The sequence below is a fragment of the Malus domestica genome, chromosome 13 (assembly GCF_042453785.1).
Source record: "Malus domestica chromosome 13, GDT2T_hap1".
Taxonomy (NCBI): Eukaryota; Viridiplantae; Streptophyta; class Magnoliopsida; order Rosales; family Rosaceae; genus Malus; species Malus domestica.
This window is the reverse complement of record NC_091673.1, coordinates 10,932,490-10,955,077: the sequence shown is the minus strand read 5'-3', so window position 1 is coordinate 10,955,077 and position 22,588 is coordinate 10,932,490. Positions and strand designations below refer to the sequence as shown.

At 39.7% G+C, this 22,588-nt stretch overlaps 1 protein-coding gene across 1 annotated transcript; it reads right to left on the bottom strand.

Annotated features, from left to right (window-relative positions):
* Positions 1-21,949: 21,949 nt before the first annotated feature.
* On the bottom strand, positions 21,950-22,339 carry LOC103410949 (uncharacterized). The gene is made up of 2 exons (XM_008349596.2): positions 22,144-22,339; positions 21,950-22,080 (listed from the first exon to the last, which is right to left on the bottom strand). Exons 1-2 carry the CDS (start codon positions 22,337-22,339, stop codon positions 21,950-21,952), a joined length of 327 nt encoding a protein of 108 aa, XP_008347818.2.
* Positions 22,340-22,588: the final 249 nt, after the last annotated feature.

Below are 22,588 nucleotides of genomic sequence, written 5' to 3'. Positions count from 1 at the left end.
GAAGCTTTGAGGTTGAAGCATTGTTGGGTATCATGAATTGATTTTGCTTCACACTATCTTGATCAAGAGTGTGTGAAGCTTTTGTAGGTGAAGCTTTTGTGTTGAAGCTTTGTAGGTGAAGCTTTTGTAGGTTAAGCTTTTATGTTGAAGCTTTTGTAGGTGAAGTTTTTGTAGATGATGTTTTTGTGATGAAGCTTTGTAGGTGAAGCTTTTGTGTTGAAGCTTTATATGTGAAGCTTTTGTGTTGAAGCTTTGTAGGTGAAGCTTTTGTGTTGAAGCTTTGTAGGTGAAGCTTTTGTGTTGAAGCTTTGTAGGTGAAGCTTTTGTGTTGAAGCTTTGTAGGTGAAGCTTTGGAGATGAAGCTTTTGTAGGTGAAGCTTTGGAGTTGAAGCTTTGTAGGTGAAGCTTTTGTAGATGAAGCTTTTGTGTTGAAGCTTTGTAGGTGAAGCTTTTGTGTTGAAACTTTGTATGTGAAGCTTTGTAGTTAAAGCTTTTGTGTTGAAGCTCTGTAGGTGAAGCTTTTGTGTTGAAGCTTTGTAGGTGAAACTTTGGTGTTGAAGCTTTGTAGGTAAAGCTTTTTTGTTGAAGCTTTGTAGGTGAAGCTTTGTAGTTGAAGCTTTGTAGGTGAAGCTTTTGTGTTGAAGCTTTGTAGGTGAAGCTTTTGTAGATGAAGTTTTTGTGTTGAAGCTTTGTAGGTGAAGCTTTTGTGTTGAAGCTTTGTAGGTGAAAGCTTTTGTAGATGAAGCTTTTGTGTTAAAGCTTTGTAAGTGAAGCTTTTGTGTTGAAGCTTTGTAGGTGAAGCTTTGTAGTTGAAGCTTTTGTAGGTGAAGCTTTGTAGTTGAAGCTTTTGTAGGTGAAGCTTTGGAGTTGAAGCTTTGTAGGTGAAGCTTTGTAGTTGAAGCTTTTGTAGGTGAAACTTTGGAGTTGAAGCTTTGTAGGTGAAGCTTTGGTGTTGAAGCTTTGTAGATGAAGCTTTTGTAGCACCATAAATTGATTTTGCTTCACACTATCTTGATCAAGAGTGTGTGAAGCTTTTAAGGATTGTTGTTGCCCTCCATTGATGAAGCTTTCTTGACACCATAAATTGATTTTGCTTCACATTATCTTGATCAAGAGTGTGTGAAGCTTTTGAGATTTGAGGTTGTCTTCCATTGATGAAGCTTTTGTGGAAGTTTGAAGACTTTCCATGTGGGGTTTTCTCATGGTTTGAATTTTGAATTTTGAATTTCTTTGGCCATGTTAAACCCTATAAGAATGATAAGTTTCCACTCTTTTCATTGTCTTCATTTGCTCATTTTGTAGTGATTTTTGGAGACAGATTGCATTTATAGTTAAGAGGGATTCCGGCATTGCTTTGCACCATCTTCAGGTTGGTAGTCTTCTCCACTAGATCACATGCTTTCATTCTTGTTGAATTGTTTGAGTGTTCATGTATTTGGTTAAGAACATAATGAACTGCTTGAACTTTTCTCCATGCCCTAGGAACTTCCTTATGTTTCGATCTTTCATGTGGTGATGGAGTTTGTTTCTGTTTGTTATAGATGTCAGAGTCTGGAAGTCCTAGTGATGAGGGCTCCCCTAGCTCTAACTCTAGGTTTGAGCTTGCAATGTTGGAGTCTTCAGGGCCTTTGTTGAAGTCTTGTACAAAAAATTCGAGATTGGGTGATCTTCGCAATTGTCAAACCTTAGCCAATATTGGTTCTTCCTCCTTCATGTCAGTGGGTGAGGGGGTTGTTTGTGACGCCATACCCATATTTCGCTCTGAGTTCACAGCAAACCATTTAGTGAAAAACTTGTTAGATAGCGAAAAGTAGCTTGAGGCTCTAAGGCAGTCATGTAGTATCCCCTGTAGTGTAAGAATGCGTTTGGTGCATCATGAAGAATTATCCTCTGAACCGCCCAATGGTCATGTTATGTTCTATACCTAAATATTATTGACTTTAGGGATGAAGCTGCCTTTGCACCCATGGTTGCAACGGATGTTATCTTTCATTGGATATGCGTCTGGGTAACTCTATCCTGGTTTTTGGGATACCTTGATCGAGTTTTATATTATTTGGATGGAATGTGGGTTAGGTGAGCCTTCCTTTCATCAGTGGCGTTACTGGTATAAGATGCGCCCAGTGAAAGCATGCACTGGGTATGTCGAGTGTGCATGTCGAAGTGCGAGATAACGTATTGTCTTTGGTAAGAAAAATGCGTACTGCACTTGGAAAAACCATTGGTGCTTTCTTTATAATGATTGGGTATGCTAAGGGTGTCACGCCTGAGCGATGTGTTCCTACTCACTTCCAGACTGTAGATTGTAATGTATCCATTGTTTGCATTATTTGCTATTTGTTGTGACTTTCTCTTGCTTCTAACATTTTTCTTCGTGCAGTGACACGAGTGACCATTAAGCTGTCCAGACGGGAGCTAGCTGATGTAGAGAAGGTGTTGAGGGTGCCCAAAGAGGATAGACACTTGGTCAAGCTATGACCCTTATTTCGCAAGTACAGTTTCCAACCTCTGGTGTCGAAGTGCCAGAAACGAGCAAGTAAGTTGTATCTTTCATTTCGCCCCCTCTTTCTTTTGCAAAGTTGCATTCCTTACTTTGATTTTTCTTGTTCAGTGGAAAAAGTGGGCAAAAAAGGGAAGACTATCGCCAAGAAAAGGAAAGCACCCATGTTAGTTCCCGTAGACGACATTTTGTTTCACAAGGAAGCTTGTTAGCACCGGGTGAGGCCAGCCCCTAAACCTAAGTCGCAAGATGAGGTCCTTAAGATTGCTGCCTCAATGAAGGCTAAAGCTGAGGCCATAGGGTGTGTTACTGCCATAGTTTTAGGGGATGAGAAACGATTATTGCCTCCTCTCCCTACCATCAATCTTATCTTTCCTCCAACCATGGAATCTACTGACCAAGAAGGTGACCCTAGCTCCAGCTGTAAGAAGAAGTACAAGGAAGAGGTTGGCAGCATCCATTGGAACGACTTGAAGGTTGCCATGCAGCCAAGTAGTTTTAGGTATGTCAATAATTGCCTGGCAAGACGTTGATCCATTGTTGATGAGCTTAGCGAGCCGTTAGATCAGAACAAATCAGATCGTGACTGGATGATGAGGCTATCTTCTTATGTAAGTGTTACTCTGTCATTTCTTTACTTTCTCCCTTTTTTTTTTTTCTGGTAGTGACGATCATCTTATCATATAGGTCATGACTGAGTACGATGACAGATTACGAGAGGTTAAGCGGTACAAGGCAAAGTTTAAAGAGAATAAGAAACTTGTGAATGACGCCAGAAAAATGAGCAAAGCTTTGGCTGATGCCATCCGTTTTAAGGATCAAAACTTTGAAAGTTTGAAGAGGCCAAATGGTGAAAACGTGAAGCTCAAGAAACAATTGGAAACGACTAAGAAACTGTTGGAGACAACCATCCTTGAGGTTTCCAAGGTTAAAGGAGAGTTGGATAGTGCCTTGATTGAGGTTTCTAGGTTGAAGAGGAGTATCCCAACTGAGAGGGACGCTGCAGTGCAGGAGTTCTTAAGTTCCCAGGCTTTTCACGATGCCTTTATACCTCACTGCATCCGGGCGGCTAATTTTGAGAAAAGGAAATGGATGGCCATCCGAGGTTATGACAATGGAAGCATTATCTGAAAGTACCGTGATGAGATGGATGAGTACCTACAAAAAGGTGAAGCCTTCGTCCTCGCAATTGATCCTAGTAGTGATGATGACTCTAATAATAAGGCTAGTATCGGTGAGCAGTCTCAGAAGAGTGAGGATGGTCCTGGAGATGCTGAGGAATGTGGTGATGACGATGGGGTTGAAACACAAAGTGATATTATCAAGGGTTCGGCCTCAGATAAGGATGACTCGTAGTGCCCTCTTTTTCTGCATGTACGAGTTTGTTGTTTGTATGGCATATGCCATGTTATAAGCCAGAGAGCTTTTTATTTATGGATGCTTACGACTTTGAGTTGTATAGTTTGATGTTAATTACCAAGTATTTACACTATCATTGATGAATGCTTGGCTATGTTTGAGCAAATCATTTGTTTAGATATAAGCCATAACTTGGGTAAGATTGAACGAATATACTGTGGAGCTATTCATTTATTTGTATAGTCTTGTTAACATATACTTAGACTTTATTTCCTGTTGAAAGCATTCATGTTAAAGCTTTGAACCTGAATGTTTCATTGCTAGGAATGTAAAAGGATTAGAATCGAGTTGTCTAAATCACCTCTTTATTGAATTCATGCCAAATGGTCTTCGTTACATAGGATGCCAAACGGCTAAAGCTTAACACTTGTACAATATGGGTTTACTTGTAATAGTACTTCAAGTGATCAGAGTTCCATGGATGGCCAAGGGTTTTGCCATCGGAGCTTCTAAGCTTGTAGGAGCCAGGGCGAATGATGCCAACAACTTCAAACAGTCCATCCCAGTTTGGACTAAATGTTCCTTCACTCGGGACTCTATCACAGAGTAATCTTTTCTTCAATACCCAGTCCCCCACTTTGAAAGAACGAGGTTTGACCCTTCAGTCATAATAGTTGGAGATGCGTTGCTTGTAAGCGACATTCCTCATGTGAGCCTGGTTTCTGTGTTCCTCAACTAGATCTAAGTTGAGGGTAAGTTGTTTGTCATTTTTGCTTTACACGTAATTCTGGACTCGGAACGTTGCTTGCTCAAACTTAATTGGGACAACTACCTCTGTACCAAAAGCAAGTGAGAATGGGGTTTCTCCTGTTGACGTTCGATACGAAGTGCGGTATGACCAAAGAACTTGGGGTTCTGGCCAACAACCTTTAGCCTTGTCCAAGCTGGTTTTCAAAGTTCGCTTGATTATTTTGTTGATGGCTTTAACTTGTCCATTAGACTAGGGATGAGCTGGGGAGGCAAAACATAAGTTGATGTTGAACTTAGAGCAGAACATCCTGAACTTATTGTTGTCGAACTGTCGCCCATTGTCAGTGACTATCGCATTGGGAATGCCGAAACTGCAAATGATGTTTTTCCATACGAAGTCTTCTATTTTTACCTCAGTAATGGTTGCCAAAGGTTTTACTTTGGCCCATTTTGTGAAGTAGTCAACTGCAACGATCACATAGCGGACCTTGTCTTTCGCTGCAGGCATTGGGCCGATCAAATCAAGTCCCCATTGGGCGAAGGGCCAAGGGCTGATCATAGGAGTGAGTGGCTCAGGAGGGGAGTGAGGAATAATTGCGTAGCGTTGACACTTATCACATGAGCGGGATATTCTGATGGCATCTTGGTGGAATGTTGGCCAGTAATATCCTTGGCGAAAAGCCTTGTGTACTAGGGATCGAGATCCAGCATGATCTCCGCAGACTCCTTCATGTATTTTCCGAATGACAGTTTCCGCATCCGCGGGTGTAAGGCATCTTAGGTATGGTAGGTTAAAACCCCGCTTGTAGAGTTGGTCATTAATGATCAAGTAACGGGTAGCTTGTATCGAATCTGCTTAGCTTGGACTTTGTCATTTAGAAGGGTGACATGAGCAAAGAATCTATAAATCGGGGTAATCCAACTATCCTCCTGTTGTAAGTTGCTCGAGGCATTTGGGTGATCTGGTAGTGGAAGTGTTTGAGCAACAATTGTGTTTATGCCAGATATGCTGCCATGGAGCTATCCTTAGCGTCAAAGTTGTTGGTTACCTGGTTAACCACCAATTGGGAGTCACTGAAGATATCAATTTGTTTAACCCCTAAGGTGTTTGGCCAAACGTAAGCCTGCTATGAGGGCTTCATATTCGGCCTCATTGTTCGACGCCTTGAATTGAAACGAATAGCATACTCCATCGCCACTTTGTCAGGGGTCATAAGGACTAGTCCTGCTCCACAACCCTGTTGGTTGGACGAGCCATCAACATATAGACTCCATGTTGGGGCTGTTGGTTCTATTTTTTGAGCTTCCAAGGGTAATGAAACCATTTTTTTAGGCATAGAAACAATGTCAACAGGATATGTGAAGTCGGCGATGAAGTCTGCCACTGCTTGGCCCTTCTCAGCTAGCTTTGGTTGGTAGGAGATGTTAAACTCACCCAATGTTATTGCCCATTTGATCATTCACCCCAAAGTGTCAGGACTTTAGAGTATCTGTTGAAGATGATGATTGGTAAGCACGATGATGAAGTGTGCTTGGAAGTAAGGATGAAGTTTTCAAGCAGACATGACCAATGCTAGAGCCAATTTCTCAATGTTGGAAGTATCGTGTCTCTGCATCTTGTAAGGCCTTACTAGCGTAGTAGACAGGTCTTACTCTCATTCGACATTACTATCCTTTCGAATGAGAACGGAACTTACTGCTGAAGCCGATACCGACAGATAGATAATGAAAGTGTCACCAACCTCAGGTTTGGAGAGCAGATAGGCTTTACTCATGTAGTCTTTGAGGTTCTTGAATGCCTCGGCACATTCACCAGTCCATGTAATGTACTTCTTACTTCCCTTAAGTGCTTTGAAGAAAGGAGTACATATTTCTATGGCGTTAAAGATGAACCTAGTTAAGCCTGCCACCTTGCCAGTAAGGCTCTGGATGTCTTTTGAAATTACCGGTTCCTTCATGTCGAAGACTGCTTTGATCTTCTCGGGATTAGCCTCAATGCCTCGTTGGTTTATCATGAAGCCTAAGAATTTGCCAGAGCCTACGCCGAAGGCACATTTGTTGGGGTTCAACCTCATTCGATACCTCTTCAGAATGGTGAAAGTTTCAAATAGGTTGGTGATGTGTTGGTCAACATGTTTGCTCTTGACTAGCATATCATCAACGTAAACTTCCATGCTCTTCCCAATCTGTTCAGCAAACATTGAATTGACCAGTCTTTGATAAGTCGCTCCAACATTCTTTAGGCCGAAGGGCATGACTTTATAGCAATATAGTCCCCTGTCAGTAATGAAGGTTGTGTGTTCTTGGTCCGGAGGGTTCATGAGGATTTGGTTGTATCCTGAGTAAGCATCCATAAAGTTCAGGAGTTCACACCCTGCTGTAGAGTCTATAAGTCTGTTTATGAGAGGAAAAGGAAAGCTATCATTCGGGCATCCTTTGTTTAGGTTGGTGTAATCGACACACATTCTCCACAAGACCTTTTGGAGCAGGAGACTTTCCTTGGTCGGATTCTTCTTAACAAGGACAACATTTGCTACCCAAGTTGGATAATTGACTTCGCGGATGAAGCCTATGCCTTTGAGTTTTTCAACTTCTGCCTTCATTGCCTCATACCGTTCAATGTCATACGATCTTCGCTTTTGTCCCACTGGTTTGGTCTTGGGGTCAATACTTAAGCAATGACAGATGATATCGGGAGAGATGCCTGGCATGTCCTCGTATGACCAGGCGAAGACCTCAGTGTTTTCTTGTAAAAAAGATATCAATGCCAACCGAATAGGTGCTGACAATGTGGTGCCAATCTTCACCATGCGATCTGGATAATTGTTTGAGATAGAAACCTTCTCCAACTCTTTAGTGGGTTGTGCTTGTTGGGTGAAAGAGTGATATCGAGGATCGTTAGGTTGACTGTTGCCATCGTGAAGATCCAAGTTAGCTTCGTTCAGGCTGGTCTTTATGACTTGGTCATGTATAGAAAAGGTTTCCTTGGGCACAGGCAGGTGTTGTTGCTTGACCGAAGTGTTGTAACATGATCGTGCACTAAGTTGATCACATCTGATGTAACCATTGTCATAGGGGGTTGGAAATTTCATCAACAACATATGTGTGGATACCATGGCCTTGAGATCATTGATGCATGTGCGTCCAAAGATGACATTGTATGCTGTTGGACAATCAACCACCAGGAAGTTAGTGGTAATGGTAGCTGTGTAAGGGCCTGTACCAATGGTGAAAGGTAAGTGTATGCTCCCTAAAGGTTGCACGATATCACCGGAGAAGCTTATCAGAGGAGAAATCGAGCGATCGAGCAAGTGTTCAGCTATATTAAGTGACCTGAAAGCTTCAGCAAACATGATATTGACCGAAGCCCCCGTGTCTACCAGGATTCATCGTACTTCAAAGTTAGCTATGTGAGCTTCCACGATCAGTGGGTCGTTGTAAGGGTAAATGATACCTCTTTCTTTCTCAGGGTAGAAACATATTGGATCCCAGTTAGGCTTTTGATACTTGCCTCCCCTGATGTCTTCCACGTGAAACACTTGGTGGCCAGGCCTTAAAGCTCGTTTGCTGTTTTTCATGGCCCTGTTGGAAGATTTAGATATGGGTGTGCCGCCACTTATGGAATACATCACATTCACCTGGCATTGGTTACGGTTACCCCTTGGAAGGTGAAGGAAGAATTGATTAATTTTTCCTTCACGTGCCAAAGCTTCAATATGATCATAAAGGGTGATACACTTCTCGCCGTCATGGCCGTTATGCTCATGGTAGCAGCAAAACATGTCCGTGTTCTTCATGGGCTTGTAATTTGGGTGCCTCGGCTTTGGCTTCGGTATCAGGTGTGTTATGCTGAGGTAAATGGCCACGCATGTGGCGTTCAAAAGTGTGTATGCCTTATACCTTGGGGTATGACATGTCCTGACACGTGCTTGACCCACTATATTGACTGCCTGGGGTCGGGGATTATCATAGCGATACCCTTGGTTATCGCGGTAGTGTCCCTTACTCCTTTTACTAAAATGAGACTGGTGAGGATGTAAATCTTTCCTTTTGCCCTGAGATTGATATGTCTGTTGACCTGGCAAAGTATTTAGTAAGGTAGGGGGAGGTACCGCTGCTGTTTGGAAGATTGAGGTCTTCTCATTTGGGTGGGTCTAGCTTCCACTCCCCACTTGCTGATAGGGGATGGTGGTTGGTGGTAGGCATAAAAGCACACCACAAAGTAGCACACAAATATCCTATTGATTTTCCTTATTAACACTAATTATTAGACTAAGGGTCTTTCCCGCAGAAGATTGTTTTATCCAAATACTTAAAATGTCACAAAAACAGGGTGGCTGTCTCCACTGACCAGCCACCGAACAATAATTATTAGACTAACTTACACTTATCCAAATGCAACGAAATTTTATACACATAAACTAGACACACCAAGCTATGCTCACACAAATTTTTGGGATTTTTGGAGTTGATTAGCTATTTAAATTAAATCGGACAAAACAGGACCTCAACAAGTTTTAAATAATACCAATAGATTTTAATTCACAAGTTAAGAAAACGAGTTAGGGGAAATGCTATCCACCACCAAATAATCATGCAAACATGTTATGTTTCATTCAAATTCCTTTTATTTTTGGATGAAGATGCTCAAGTTGGCTCAATGTTAGAACACAACCTATTACTCTTTCTTACGTAGTATGTTAAGAGAATGACGTTTTCAACTTAACGTAGTCCCTAGCATGCAATCTAGAATGGCGTTTTCATAGATTTAACAAGTAGAAATCATTAAGAACGAAAAGAGTTTGAGTCATCACAAGGCATGGTAAGTACTGACGTTGTCTTACTTATCCTAGAAATCGGTTCACATGTTAACCACAATTAACAAGTGCTACTCTAGAACATATGTAGGTCCTCATTCAACAAGGGCAGGTAAACATATATTCATAGCATTAAAATCCTAGATATGCTCACTATGTATGCATCCATAGAAACACATAAAGAATTTATCAATGACATAAGTAGTGAAACAATTTTCATCATTTCATAAAAGTAATTCAAACAAAATATCACAACAAACTTGCAATCATATTTGGGGCTTCAAAACAGCCCCTAACTACTAAAAATTAGTTACACATTATTCTCAAATTAAACCAAAAGTAAAACATGGGTTTGAGAAGATAAAACCCTTTTCTTCTGTCGCTCTCTGCCCTCTCCCGTCAGTCTCTCCTATTTTTTTCTGTTTTCTTTTTCTGTTCTGCCTTCTCTCTGTGTCTGTCTTCTGTCTTCTCTTTTTTTTTTCTGTTTTATTCCCGCACTCCCTGTCCGTCTCTCCTCTCGCCCCCTTTTCTATTAATTCCGTTTTTTTCTTCCTTTTCTGCCGTGTGCTCTGCTGCTTCCGTGCCTCTGTCTTTTATTCCTCTCTCAGTGTGCCATCCACTTCTTCTTATTCTTCTTTTCTTTCTTTTTGCCACCAGTCCGTGTCTCCACTCTGCTTCATTTATTTTCTGTCAGTCCCCGTGTCCTGCACTCTGTTTTCTCAGTGTCTCCCCCACTTTTGTCTCCCACTTCCTAGTGCTCATTTTATTCCTTTTCTTTTCTTTTGTCCTTCCACTTTCAATTCTTTTCTTTAATCTTTCCCCACAGTCAGTGTTGTACTCCCTTCTTCTTAAGCCTTAAGATGTACTTTATTGTAGTGGTCTGCAACTTTGGATAAAGATAATTGAAACCGGTATATTTTGGACCCATCTGCACATAATAACGGACTGGATTAGGTTCAATTATACAAAACACAAAGTGTCTTGTCTCTTTCTTTTTATTTTTCTCCACTTTGCTTTGAAATTAATCTTAAAGCAAATTTAATTACACATTAACACAAGGTAAGGTAAAGTGCCACAATTTTAACACAAAAACATCACAAAGACTTTAGAAATTGATGGTATAAATGCATGAAATATATGAGTGATCAAATACCCCCAAACTTACATTTTTGCTAGTCCTCTAGTAAAACAAAACACAAAACAAAACCACTCAACTAAAACTAGACTCAACAACTTAGTAGCCAACTTCTAAATTTCGATTTCAGAGATAAGTGCTAATCATGATACAAACAACCAAGAACTAATCAAGAGCTCAAAACATCATCCAATAGTTAACCAAATTTCCTTCAAACAAAACGTTGAAATGCCATGTGTGAGCTAGCCATGTCAATGCAATTCCAAGCTCCTTTAAATCATCATATGCAAACATGTGAGTTTCTCACAAGACATACGCTCATTCACTCATAAGTTTTGGTTAATGTATTTCACTCAAGTGATCTCATTGTACATGCCGCCATATGCTTGCTTGTCCACCTAACTCGCTTATCAATATTTAAGTAATACCTTGGATCAATAGGACTTTATTACGGTTGTAATGGGGCTAAAGGTGGTAGGCTAATGAAAGAAATGATATGGAAATCAAAAATTTTGAGAAAGTACACTTTGGTAGTTTTCCAACACCTCAATATCACAACACCTCAAATTGAAAGCAAAATAATAAAACCTCGAGCACCTGTTACTCCCCAAAGTTAACTTCAAAAGGAAATTTATACTCTGCAGACACATTTTCAACAAATCAACACTCTCCAATTTTCATATATTTCAATTTTTTTTTAATTTTTTTAATGAAAGAAACAAATTTGCAAAAGCTACATCACCCATTAAATTCACATTTCATTGTAATACACATGCTTCATCCATCTTTCTACATAAATGAAAGCCCCAAAAGCACAACCCATGTAATACTTTCTCAAAACAATAAGGAATCGATTTTTGTGTATGGGCTCAACTCCAATATTGGAGCAAGGTAAAGAGATGTGGCTAACAAAGAAATGGCTTAGTTAAAAGCTCAATGGGCTACTACGGATAAACATAGCATATAAGGTAGGCATGAAAGGTTCAGACGATCCAAAGATGGCCTATATCACTTCCAAGTTATTACATGAATTGATTAATGAATCGAGTAGTATAAAGCAAGTTCTAGAGATACATGTACAGTGAGATCATACGCATAAGAAGGAATGAGATTGATGCATAATGGTTCAATCATGTATAGGCTCAAAAACTCACAAGGTTTACATAATCTCACATGATTCACATATGAAACGCTAAATCATGCTCAAGTTTCACATTGACAAGACTAGGCACATTTATTTTTCAAGTTGATTTCTGGCGCCGTTGCCGGGGATTAGCAACTTTGCTAATCCCCCATTGTTTCTTTTGATTTCTTTTTCGTGTCTTTTGTTTTAGTTACTGACTTTATTTCTTTTCTTGTCTTTTGTTTTTAGTTTCTGTTTTTGTTTTGTTTTGTTTATTTTACTTTTGATATTTGATTTAGTTTTCTTTCTTTGATTTTAGGTACTAGAGAAGTAAGACATGGATTTTGCTAGCATTCAAGCTCAATTGGCAAATCTTACTTCTCAAATGTCGCAGTATGCCGAAAGGACCACAATGCAAAATGTCCCTATATTTGGTGCATCTTATAGGCAAGGATATCAAGCCAATCAATGTTCACAAAAAGATTGGAGTGATCATTCAAACTCTATGTGGTGGGAAGCTCAACAAGTTCAACATGAAGGATATTGGCAGCCATATGAGGAGTTCTATTCAGGACCTATGCAGCCACCACAACCTCATATACAATATGCCCAATCAAACTCAGATTCGTCAATAGATTACAATCAAATTTTTGATGAATTAAATTCTTTGGTGCAGGGCTCACAAAATCAAGCCAAGGAGGCTCAACAAGATGGATATTGGCAGCAATCTGAGGAGTTTTATTTAACGCCTATGCAGCCACCACCGCATACCCCACAACAATTCCAATCAAATTCAAGTATGTCCATGGATAGTGATCAAATTCTTCAAGTACTAACCTCTTTGACGCAGGACCAACAAAATCAAGACAAGAAGTTGGATAAATTGATGAGTCAAATGGGAGAGATTATGGAATTCATGGTACAAATCCAAGAGCAAAGTGAACTCTCCAGCTCAACTGTTGAAAATTCGAAGGAAGATTTTGAAATCCACGATGCTATCACTTTGGAAGGTAACATGAAGGATGAAGCTGTCCCAGAACTATCCAAACACAGCCCGAACATGGATGAATTGCTGCTGCAAGCAGAAGAGGAGGAGGACGACCTGGGCAGTTTAGAAGAATTCTTGCTGCAAGCTCCTCAAATCCCTATGTCATCCAACTCAGGTGAGGAAGTTCTAAATTCACTTCATTCTAACATTATTCCACCGAATGTCCTTTGTCCTTGCAGGTTTTTGATTCCAAATATCAAAGAGAGTGAAAAAGACATTGTGGAAGCTCTTCCAAAGGTGCAAAGTGATATCCCAATTCTTGGTGCACCAAAACAAGTTCCCGATGGTATTGAAACGTTCAAAGAACCTTGCACACCAAGAAAAGGGATTCAAGAGAATGAAGTGATTGAAGCATATCAAGAATACATCCAAGAGGTTGTGCATGAGACAATCAAGCCCAAAGCAGTTGAGTTTGATGACACAGGACAAGCCACAACCATCATAGTAAACCTGGCCCAGTTCAAAGTCCCGGAAATGTTCAAAGATGTGGTGTTTGTCATTGAGTTTGTGTCGGAAAAAGAAAGTAAACCATCTTCTCCAATTTCAATTTTAATTTATACTAACATGTTTCTGATTTTGATGATTCAGGCACCCACTCTTGAATTTAAACCATTGCCGAATCATTTCAAGTATCACCTCCCATTAAAAGATAAATTCCATGCTTTGGAGCCGAGTGGAGTTTAAAGGAAAGATTCGTCCGGCTAAAGACGTTAAATCAAGCGTTTCTTGGGAGGCAACCCAAGCATTCAACGAAGGGAGACTTTGGAATCGCTAACCAAATCAGATTTGCATTCTTACACCCTTATCTTTACTGCTTTCATTTTGTTTTGTTCAGTTAGTTGTGTTATTTGGTTGATTTCTGTGAGTTTGTGTTATTTAGTTTAAGTGTGGGGGAAGGTTAAACAAAGTCTTTTTACATTGATTTAAAAAAAAAAAAAAAAAAAAAAAAAACACACACACCTAAAAAAAAAAAAAATAAATAAAAAAAAATAAAAAAAAAATAAAAATAAAATAAAATAAAATAAAAAATAAGCAAGTGATATTTTACAATGATGTGTAAACTAATAGCATTCATTGGTCAGGTGGTGCTTCAGTAGTCGGCGGAGCTTCAGCAGTCGGCGGGGCCACGGAAGGAGGAGGTATCGGAGGTTGATCAGTTGGAGCTTCACTACGCGGTGCCGCCCCAGAAGACGAAGGCAGATGCGGTTGAAACAAACCCACAAACCTCCGGTGATCAAGTAAAATCTGACCATCATTTTCCTGCAGCTGGTCAATTTTCCTCTTCATGTTTGTGGCATAATTGTATGCAAGCTTGTGCAATTGTTTATTTTCATGCTTGAATCCTCTAATCTCCTCTTTGAGACTCTGTATTTCAGCCACCAACGATTCGACGTGACGGGTTCGAGCAAATAGGCGTTGGGCCATGTTGGACACAGAACCCGCACACTGCACGCTAAGAGCCAGAGACTCCTTAACCGCCAATTCATCAGACCATCTAGCGAGCAGTCTGTTATCTCTGGGGGTGACAAGGTTCCGGGCCACCACCGCAGCGGTCATGTCATTTTTCATCACCGAATCCCCCACGGTAAGGGGACCGGTAGGGGATATGAAGGATGGGCGCCATATGTTGTCTGGTGAAGGCGGAGCTGCCTCTTCACCAATGTTCAAGTCAAAACGACGATCGGAAGGGCCAGACATTTTTCAGAATGGTAAAGAAAGAAGAGATCGGACAGATTCAGATTTCGGAAGTGCAAGAAGGGAGTGTTTACAGGAGGGAGTTCAAGTGTGTTGTGGAACAAAATTAACGCCTCTATAAAAAGAAGAAATCAAAGAGGCGCTCCTCAGAGAAGCGTCCTCTCGCAAATCGAAGAGTCGGGGCTCCTTTCTCAAAAGTCGGATTCTTTTCTCAAAAGAGGCGTTTCATTTCTTAAAGGCTGGGCTTGCTCAGAAACCACGAGCCGAACCCCGGATTTCAAAAGATCAAGTTGTCCAGACGTGTCGTCACTTGTCACATGCAACTGGCAGCTTTGCGGAAATTACGGGCAGCTTTGTCAGAAAGCGCGTAATTTATACTATTCATCCATCCACCGGCTGCCGACAATGAGTGAGGGAATAGTTCCGGTTGTGAAGAAAAGTCCTATAAGTATCTACCTTCGCCTTCCACAGCAAAGGCACACCCTCTCAACACTTCTTCATCTTCGAGAAATGGCTTTCCAACAAACCCTCTCAAGTCACTCTGTATTTTTCATCCCCTGGGATACCCCTGCAAACAACCCATTCAAAGCAAAAGTGTTTCATATCATAAAGGTTGAAAGCAAGAGTATCTCATATCATGCTTTCTCCCTGTCTTTTTCCTTGTCTTTGTTTTACGACAAGGAGAAAGAGAGCAATCAGCCAGCATTTGGTATCAATCTTCCAATCTTGAGCCAACTGCCTGGAACCCCTTCCTGATTGCTTACCTAGCCTTGCTCTCGAGTACTCATCTTCATCATTTTGTGCTTTCTCTTCGTCTACCACATCTGCCTGGGGGACAGTAAGGGAAGTGAAAATGATACCTCGAAGCATGTATAGACAATTCAGCTAGGGACAAGGAGAAAGAAAGCAAGAGGTGGGCACTTGGAAAGATTGAAGAAAGAATCAGACCAACACAGCTACCTCGTGCCCGCCCGTCGTGCAGAAGAAACAAGCAGAGAAGAATGCAGCTTGCACAATCAACCCAGCATAAGGAGTCTGAGTTGAAGAACTAGAGAAGCTGCCACATCTGCTTGGAGAACAAATAAGGAACTGCAACATCACCAAAGAGCAAAGCTTCGCCATACAATATCATCAAATCATCACTTGCAAGTAAAAAGCTAAGTGTCACCCCGTTCAAGAGGAAAGCTGTGGAAAGTCAACAAGCACGACCAATGATCACTTATTAGTTCTATTCATTGTCTTTTATAGTGATTTTCAATTTTTCGTTTGTTTTTTACATTTTCTTGCGTTACTTAACTGAATTATTTCTTTTCTTTGCAGGAACTTTTGGTTATTTCCACCCTTGAAGTTGATTGCAGAATTTTAGCTTGGGGGGTCATCGCTTGGTTTTACTGCAAACTAGGGAAGTTTTCAGTCCAATTGCTTTATTTTGTTTCTTATTATTTATTTATTTTATTTTTATTTGCATTATAGTGTTTTCTGACATTGGGGACAATGTCCAGTTTAAGTTTGGGGGTAAAGAGTATAAAAATGACCAAATTGAAATTTTTTTTTTGTACCTTCAACTACGAACGAGTTTCATTTGTTTCCATGTTGTTGCTTTTTGTTTTCTTAATTAGTTTTGTTTTCTTTTAAAAAAAAAAAATTTAAAAAAATTGGAAAATTTAAAAATCCAAAAATATTGTCTTGTTTCCCTTATTGTTATGAATTAGATTTTTGTTAGTTTCCCGACCCAATGATATAATTGGATCAAATTTGAACCATGATCATCAAGAACTTAGTTAACATGTGTTTTGTGAAATTCCTAATTCTCTTGTTAGTTTTGTACATGTTTGACCATCTTTGAAAAACCAAATGCACATAGCCTTGTTAATGTGAAACTAAAGTATGACTTAAAGCTTCATATGTGAATTTAGTGACCATATACATCCTATGTGAGTTTTTGAGCCGATTGAAAGTGTGTGCATTTTTCATACACTCCTATTCTTTCATGTGTGATGAACTTATGTGAGATACATCTCTAGAACTTGCGTAACGATCTTTCGAAATGCTTGTCATTGATTGCATGAACTTGGAAATGATAGAGGCATTAGGTTTACCACTATGGCCCAAATAACCATGTTTCCCAAATAAAAATGATATCATTAGATTGCCAATTTGAGCCGTGTATGTTAAGCCTTTTATTTCTTATCACCAGATATGTCTACCCTTATACCTGAAACATTTTTCCTTACCCTTTCCAAGCAAGCTAGTGAGCAATGTGAGATTGTCTTATGAGAAATGTTTGTGAAGTACTTTGAAGGTGTTTGGCAAAAGAATAAGTGTGGGGGTATTTCATGTTTGTATTTAAAAAAAAAAAAAAAAAAAAGAGAAAAAAAAAGAAAAGAAAAAGAAAGATTGTATACAAAGAAAATAAAAAGTTTTTCAAGTTTCAGTTAAGGGTGTGGTTGGAGGTGCTAGAAGAATCGCTGGAAAGATTGAGTTCTTATAAATCTAAACAAAAGAATTGCTTGCAATGTAGCTTGGAACTTGTGTTTTCCTATTCTATCGTTTCAATAACCCTATCCCTAAACCTCATTACAACCAATAAAAGTCCTCTTGATTTAAGTTTTGCAATTATGACTGTGGAGAAGTGATCTTTATGTAAGCTTATGGTAGAAATTTCACATTTGATTTTTTTTTTTTTTGAGCGAAACACATTAAAACTAAACACATGTGTGATTGAGTGCATATCCCGTGAGAAGGTCGCTAGTTTGCATATGATGATTTTAAAAATAAAAACTTAAAATTGCATTAGCATGGCTATCTCACACACTACACTTTAAGGATGATTTAAAGATTACTGCTTATATTTGAATAAGGAAGATGAACTTGGATTAGCTTGTTTGGTGCTAGCTATGGTTCTTGTTGATTTGTGTTCTCAAATGAAATTCTATGAGGGTCACATAGGGGGAAGCTAATGTTTTTCTTGTTACTACTTGTTCTTGTTTTCTTTGTTTTGCTCGAGGACTAGCAAAAGCTAAGTGTGGGGGAAATTGATAGGAGCATATTTATACGACTTAGTTAGCTTGTTTTCTTGCTTTTAATTAGCTAAACTATGATAATTATAGTGTTTAAAGTTATTTTCGTGCAATTTCAGGTTTTATTGTCAAAGTATGCAAAAAGAAGCAATTTGGAACATTCTAGAGCATTTTTGGGCCAAGATTGGATTGTGCAAGCATGGAGGCATGAGGATGGACGAATTTGAAGACAAAAGAGGCTATGAACATGCTAAAAATCTGGTGAAACAAATATAAGTTGCAAGAAGGGATAAATTTCTAGAAGGATTGACCAAAACTTCACTCAAAACCAAGAAATTCTTCAATGCCGTGGGCATTGATTCACTTTCACCAGAAATTTGAGTGATGATGCAATGCTTAAATCACCATGACATGTGAGTGGATGATGCAATGCTTAACTCACCATGACATGTGAATGGATGACTCAATACCTAACCCACCAACAATTCCCACTCTTTGCCATGCTCACCTACTCAATTCCACCAAAATTTTGTGTTAAACAAGTCCATCCTTTTCCTATAAATACCATGGCAGCAACCTCATTCAAATCATCCAGAAATTAACCATTCTCCAAGCCTTCCCTTGCCTCTCCTTACATATCTAAACCTTCCCCATCCATTCCTCCATATAACCAACCATTCAACCACCATAACCACCTTGTGCCGCCACCATTGAAGGAGAGGAGAGGTCAGAGGCAAAGGGGCTTAGAGTGAGAAAAGGCAAGGAGAAACTGACGGGAGCAACACAGAGAGCAAAGTTTCACTCCATTTTTCTTGGTTTTATCTTCTCAAACCCATGTTTTACTTTTGGTTTAATTTGATAATAATGTGTAACTAAATTTATTTTGGCTAGAGGTTAATTCAAAGCCATGAATATATTTGTAATATGAATTGATTACCTTCAGTTGTGATTTCTGAGTTGTGATTTAATTTGCTTAACTGCTTGATTGATAACTTATTTTTGTATGTCGATTAAGAATGCATACTTAATTTACATGCATGAATTTGATGCTAGAATATAAGTGAATTTCACCTAATCGTTATGAACTTATATTCACAAGTAGTGAAGGTTGTTATCCACAATCGTGTTAAGTGAATTCTAGGCTGGATTAACATGCGTATTCCATAGTTATGAATGCCTAGTCAATGTTTATGATTTCCGTTGAACTTAATGATCTTTGTTGAATGTCTCTATCATGCGTATTCCATAGTTAGGGACTTTGATGAGGAATAATTTGGTTGTAATGCGTATTCCATTCAATCCAATGAATCTAGGGAAATCTAAGAGTTAATTTAAGCGGACCTAATTAACTTGGAACATTGTCATTCACAATTTATTGAAAGAACAACTGAAAATCAATTTAGGTTGCATATGTGTCATGTGTGGAGAAGAACCCTCTAGCTAGTCCGTCACCTATCCTTTCACCTTAATTCATGCTTTTGTCAATTCTGTAATTTATTTAAGTTTAATTTACTTCTCGTCAAAACCAAACCCTCCACCCCCATTATTAAATTATATTATTTAGTTAGTTTTCATTGTTGTTAGTCTTTTAATTCAATTTCCGTCCATTTCAGTTCCTAGTGTTTAATTTGATTGTTTTCATTATTTTGAGTCATTCTAAGTGTGTTTCGAGTTATTAGAGTTTTTAGCCTAGTTTTGTGTCCTTGAGTCTTGTTTAATATTTTTAAATTAATTTAGAATAGATTAGCAATCCCTCCTAATCCCCGGCCTAGAACGATACCCTACTTACATCTATACTACAATTGTCAAAAAGAGGGTTTAATTTGTGTGTCAAGTAATTCTCACATCAATTTCTGGAAATCACAGTTAACACAAAGACAACGAAAAGAACTTAGACTTCTTTCAAGTAAGAAGGAAATTAAGATCAAATCTCATCATTGAATTGAGAAGTAGCTACAAACAACAATAAAAATGCAAAAAATTTTTTTTTTTTTATTTACATTTTTTAATAGAGAAATAAACTAACGAAATATATTTCCACCCCCAAACTTAATTATAGCATTGTCCCCAATGATAATGAAAGGAATTTTTTGATAAAATGGAAGGAAAGAAATATAAAATGAAATAAAGACACATAAAGAAAAGGAAAGAACACACCAATTTGTGTAGGCGAATCTCGGAGTCTGATTTGAAACCAAGGAACTCTGAATTGTGCAGTCTGCATTCTTCTCTGCTTATTTCTTCTGCACGGCGGGCAGGCACGAGGTAGAGGTATTGGTCTGTTTCTTTCTTCAATCTTTCCAAGTGCCCACCTCTTGCTTTCTTTCTCCTTGTCCCTAGCTGAGGATGAATTGGCAAATTGTCTCCACATGCTTCGAGGTATCATTTTCACTTCCCTTATCTGTTCCCCAGGCAGATGTGGTAGACGAAGAGAAAGCACAAGATGATGAAGATGAGTACTCGAGAGCAAGGCTAGGTAAGCAATCAGGAAGGGGTTCCAGGCAGTTGGCTCCAGATCGGAAGATTAATACCAAGTGCTGGCTGATTGCTCTCTTTCTCCTTGTCGTAAAACAAAGACAAGGAGAAGGACAGGGAGAAAGCATGATATGAGATACTCTTGCTTTCAACCTTCATGATATGAAATACTTTTGCTTTGGATGGGTTGTTTGCAGAAGTACCCCAAGGAATAAGGAACACTGAGTGACTCGAGAGGGTTTGTTGGAAAGGCATTCTCGGAGATGATGGAAGGTTATGTATGTCTGCCTTGCCATGTAGGGTGAAGGTCGACATTTATAGGAAATAATAACCGGTACTGTTCTTTCACCCTTGTCGGCAACCGTTGGATGATTGAACAGTAAACTTCACGTGCTTTCTACTTTACCAGAAATCGTCGACAGATTGCCCGTGATTTCCGTAAGCTGAGTGTGCATGTGACAGATGCTGACACGTCTGGATAAAACAGATTCCTCTCCGATTTATGAGCTTGCCTCTTCGAAATCTGAGCTCTGTCGAGTGCAGAGGTTGCATGTGACAAGTGCGGACAAATCTGGAAAATAAGATTTGCCGTGGTTTCTGAGCAAGCTCAGCTTTTGAGAAAGCTAGCGCCTCTTTGATTTTTTTAGTTGGCCTCTTCGATTTCTGAGCTCGCCTCTTCGATCTCTGAAATCCCATCGCGTGCTGCTTTTTATAGAAGTATGCAGGACGTTCAAAGCACACTTGAATTTCTGCCTGTAAAAATTCCCTCTTTGCATTTCTACGATCTTGACTTGTCCAACCTCTTCTTTTTTTAACACCTCTGAAAAATGTCTGGCCCTTCCGACCGTCGTTTTGACTTGAACCTTGGTGAAGAGGCAGCTCCGCCTTCTCTAGACAACATATGGCGCCCATCCTTCATATCCCCTACTGGTCCCCTTACAGTTGGGGATTCGGTGATGAAGAATGATATGACAGCTGCGGTGGTGGCCAGGAACCTTGTCACTCCCAAAGATAACAGACTTCTTGCTAAACGGTCGGATGAGTTGGCTGTTAAGGAATCTCTGGCTCTCAGTGTGCAGTGTGCAGGTTCCGTGTCCAATATGGCCCAACGCCTATTTGCCCGAACCCGTCAAGTTGAATCATTGGCGGCTAAAGTGATGAGTCTCAAGCAGGAGATTAGAGGGCTTAAGCATGAAAATAAACAATTGCACAGGCTCGCACATAATTATGCTACAAACATGAAGAGGAAGATTGACCAGATGCAGGAATCTGATGGTCAGATTTTACTTGATCATCAGCGGTTTGTGGGTTTGTTCCAACAGCATTTGTCTTCGTCTTTTAAGGCTGTATCGCGTAGTGAAGCTCCAAATGATCAACCTCTGATGCCTCCTCCTTCTGGGACTCCGCCGACTGTTGAAGCTCCGCCGACTGCTGAAACTTCTCCTAAGCAGCCTTTGTGAAGGCTCCCTCTTGTATTTATATGCTTAATGTTCCTTTCGTTTTTATGAATGTAAAAATACCTTGCAAGAAGTTGTGGTAGAGATTGCAAAATCATTACATGCATAAAGGAACAAAAGTAGGACTTAAACACAAAAACCAGAAAACAAGAGAAAAACAGAACAAGAACATTTAAAATAATTCAAAATAAAGATGAAAGATAGAAAGCTTGGGTTGCCTCCCAAGAAGCACTTTCTTTAACGTCTTGCAGCCGAACGATGCCTCCAGTCACACTCCCCTAGGTTCCATGGCATGAAAGTGAATTTCGAATGGAAGGTGATACTTGAAGTGATCCGGCATTTGGACTAAAAACTTCCCCAATTTGCAGTAAAATCAAATGATGAACCCCAAACTTTAATTCTGCAATCAAATCCAAGGGTGGACATAACCCAAATACAAAGAAAAGAAATAATTCAGTTTAGCATGCAAGAAAATTGAAAATGACAGAAAAAGGCAATGAATGGAAATATTGGGTTGCCTCCCAATAAGTGCTTGCTTTTACGTCCGCAGCCAGACGGTACCAAGAGTAATCATCCAAAGGGAATTGGTTCTTGGAGAGGTACAACCTCCACATCATGCTCCGCAAAAGACTCGTAATATGGCTTGAGTCTATGCCCATTCACTTTGAACATGTATCCGGTCTTTGCACTTTGGATTTCCACTGCACCATGAGGAAAAATATTTGTTATAACAAATGGACCAACCCATCGAGAACGAAGCTTACCTGGAAATAACCGAAGGCGAGAATTAAATAGAAGAACTTTCTGTCCAATGACAAAGCTCTTCCTTAAGATCATCTTGTCATGAAATGCCTTTGATTTCTCCTTGTATATTCGACTAGACTCGTATGCATGATTCCGGATTTCGTCTAACTCATTTAATTGAAGCTTCCTTTGCTTTCCGGCAACACTCATGTCCATGTTGTAGGCTTTGATCGCTCAATAAGCTTTGTGCTCTAACTCTACTGGAAGACGGCATGGTTTCCCATAAATTAACCGAAATGGGAACATTCCAATAGGAGTCTTATAGGCAGTCCTATAAGCCCACAATGCATCGTTCAAGCGCATGCTCCAATCCTTCCTACTAGGACTCACAGTTTTCTCCAAAATTTGCTTCACCTCACGATTTGATACTTCTGCTTGACCGCTAGTTTGCGGATGATAAGGTGT

Bases quoted from the DNA above. Each gene is read 5' to 3' on its own strand.
- LOC103410949 (XM_008349596.2), bottom strand. From the start codon at position 22,339: ATGGACATGAGTGTTGCCGGAAAGCAAAGGAAGCTTCAATTAAATGAG. The intron at 22,081-22,143 runs GTAAGCTTCGTT...CTCATGGTGCAG, and splicing joins TCGCCTTCGGTTATTTCCAG to TGGAAATCCAAAGTGCAAAG.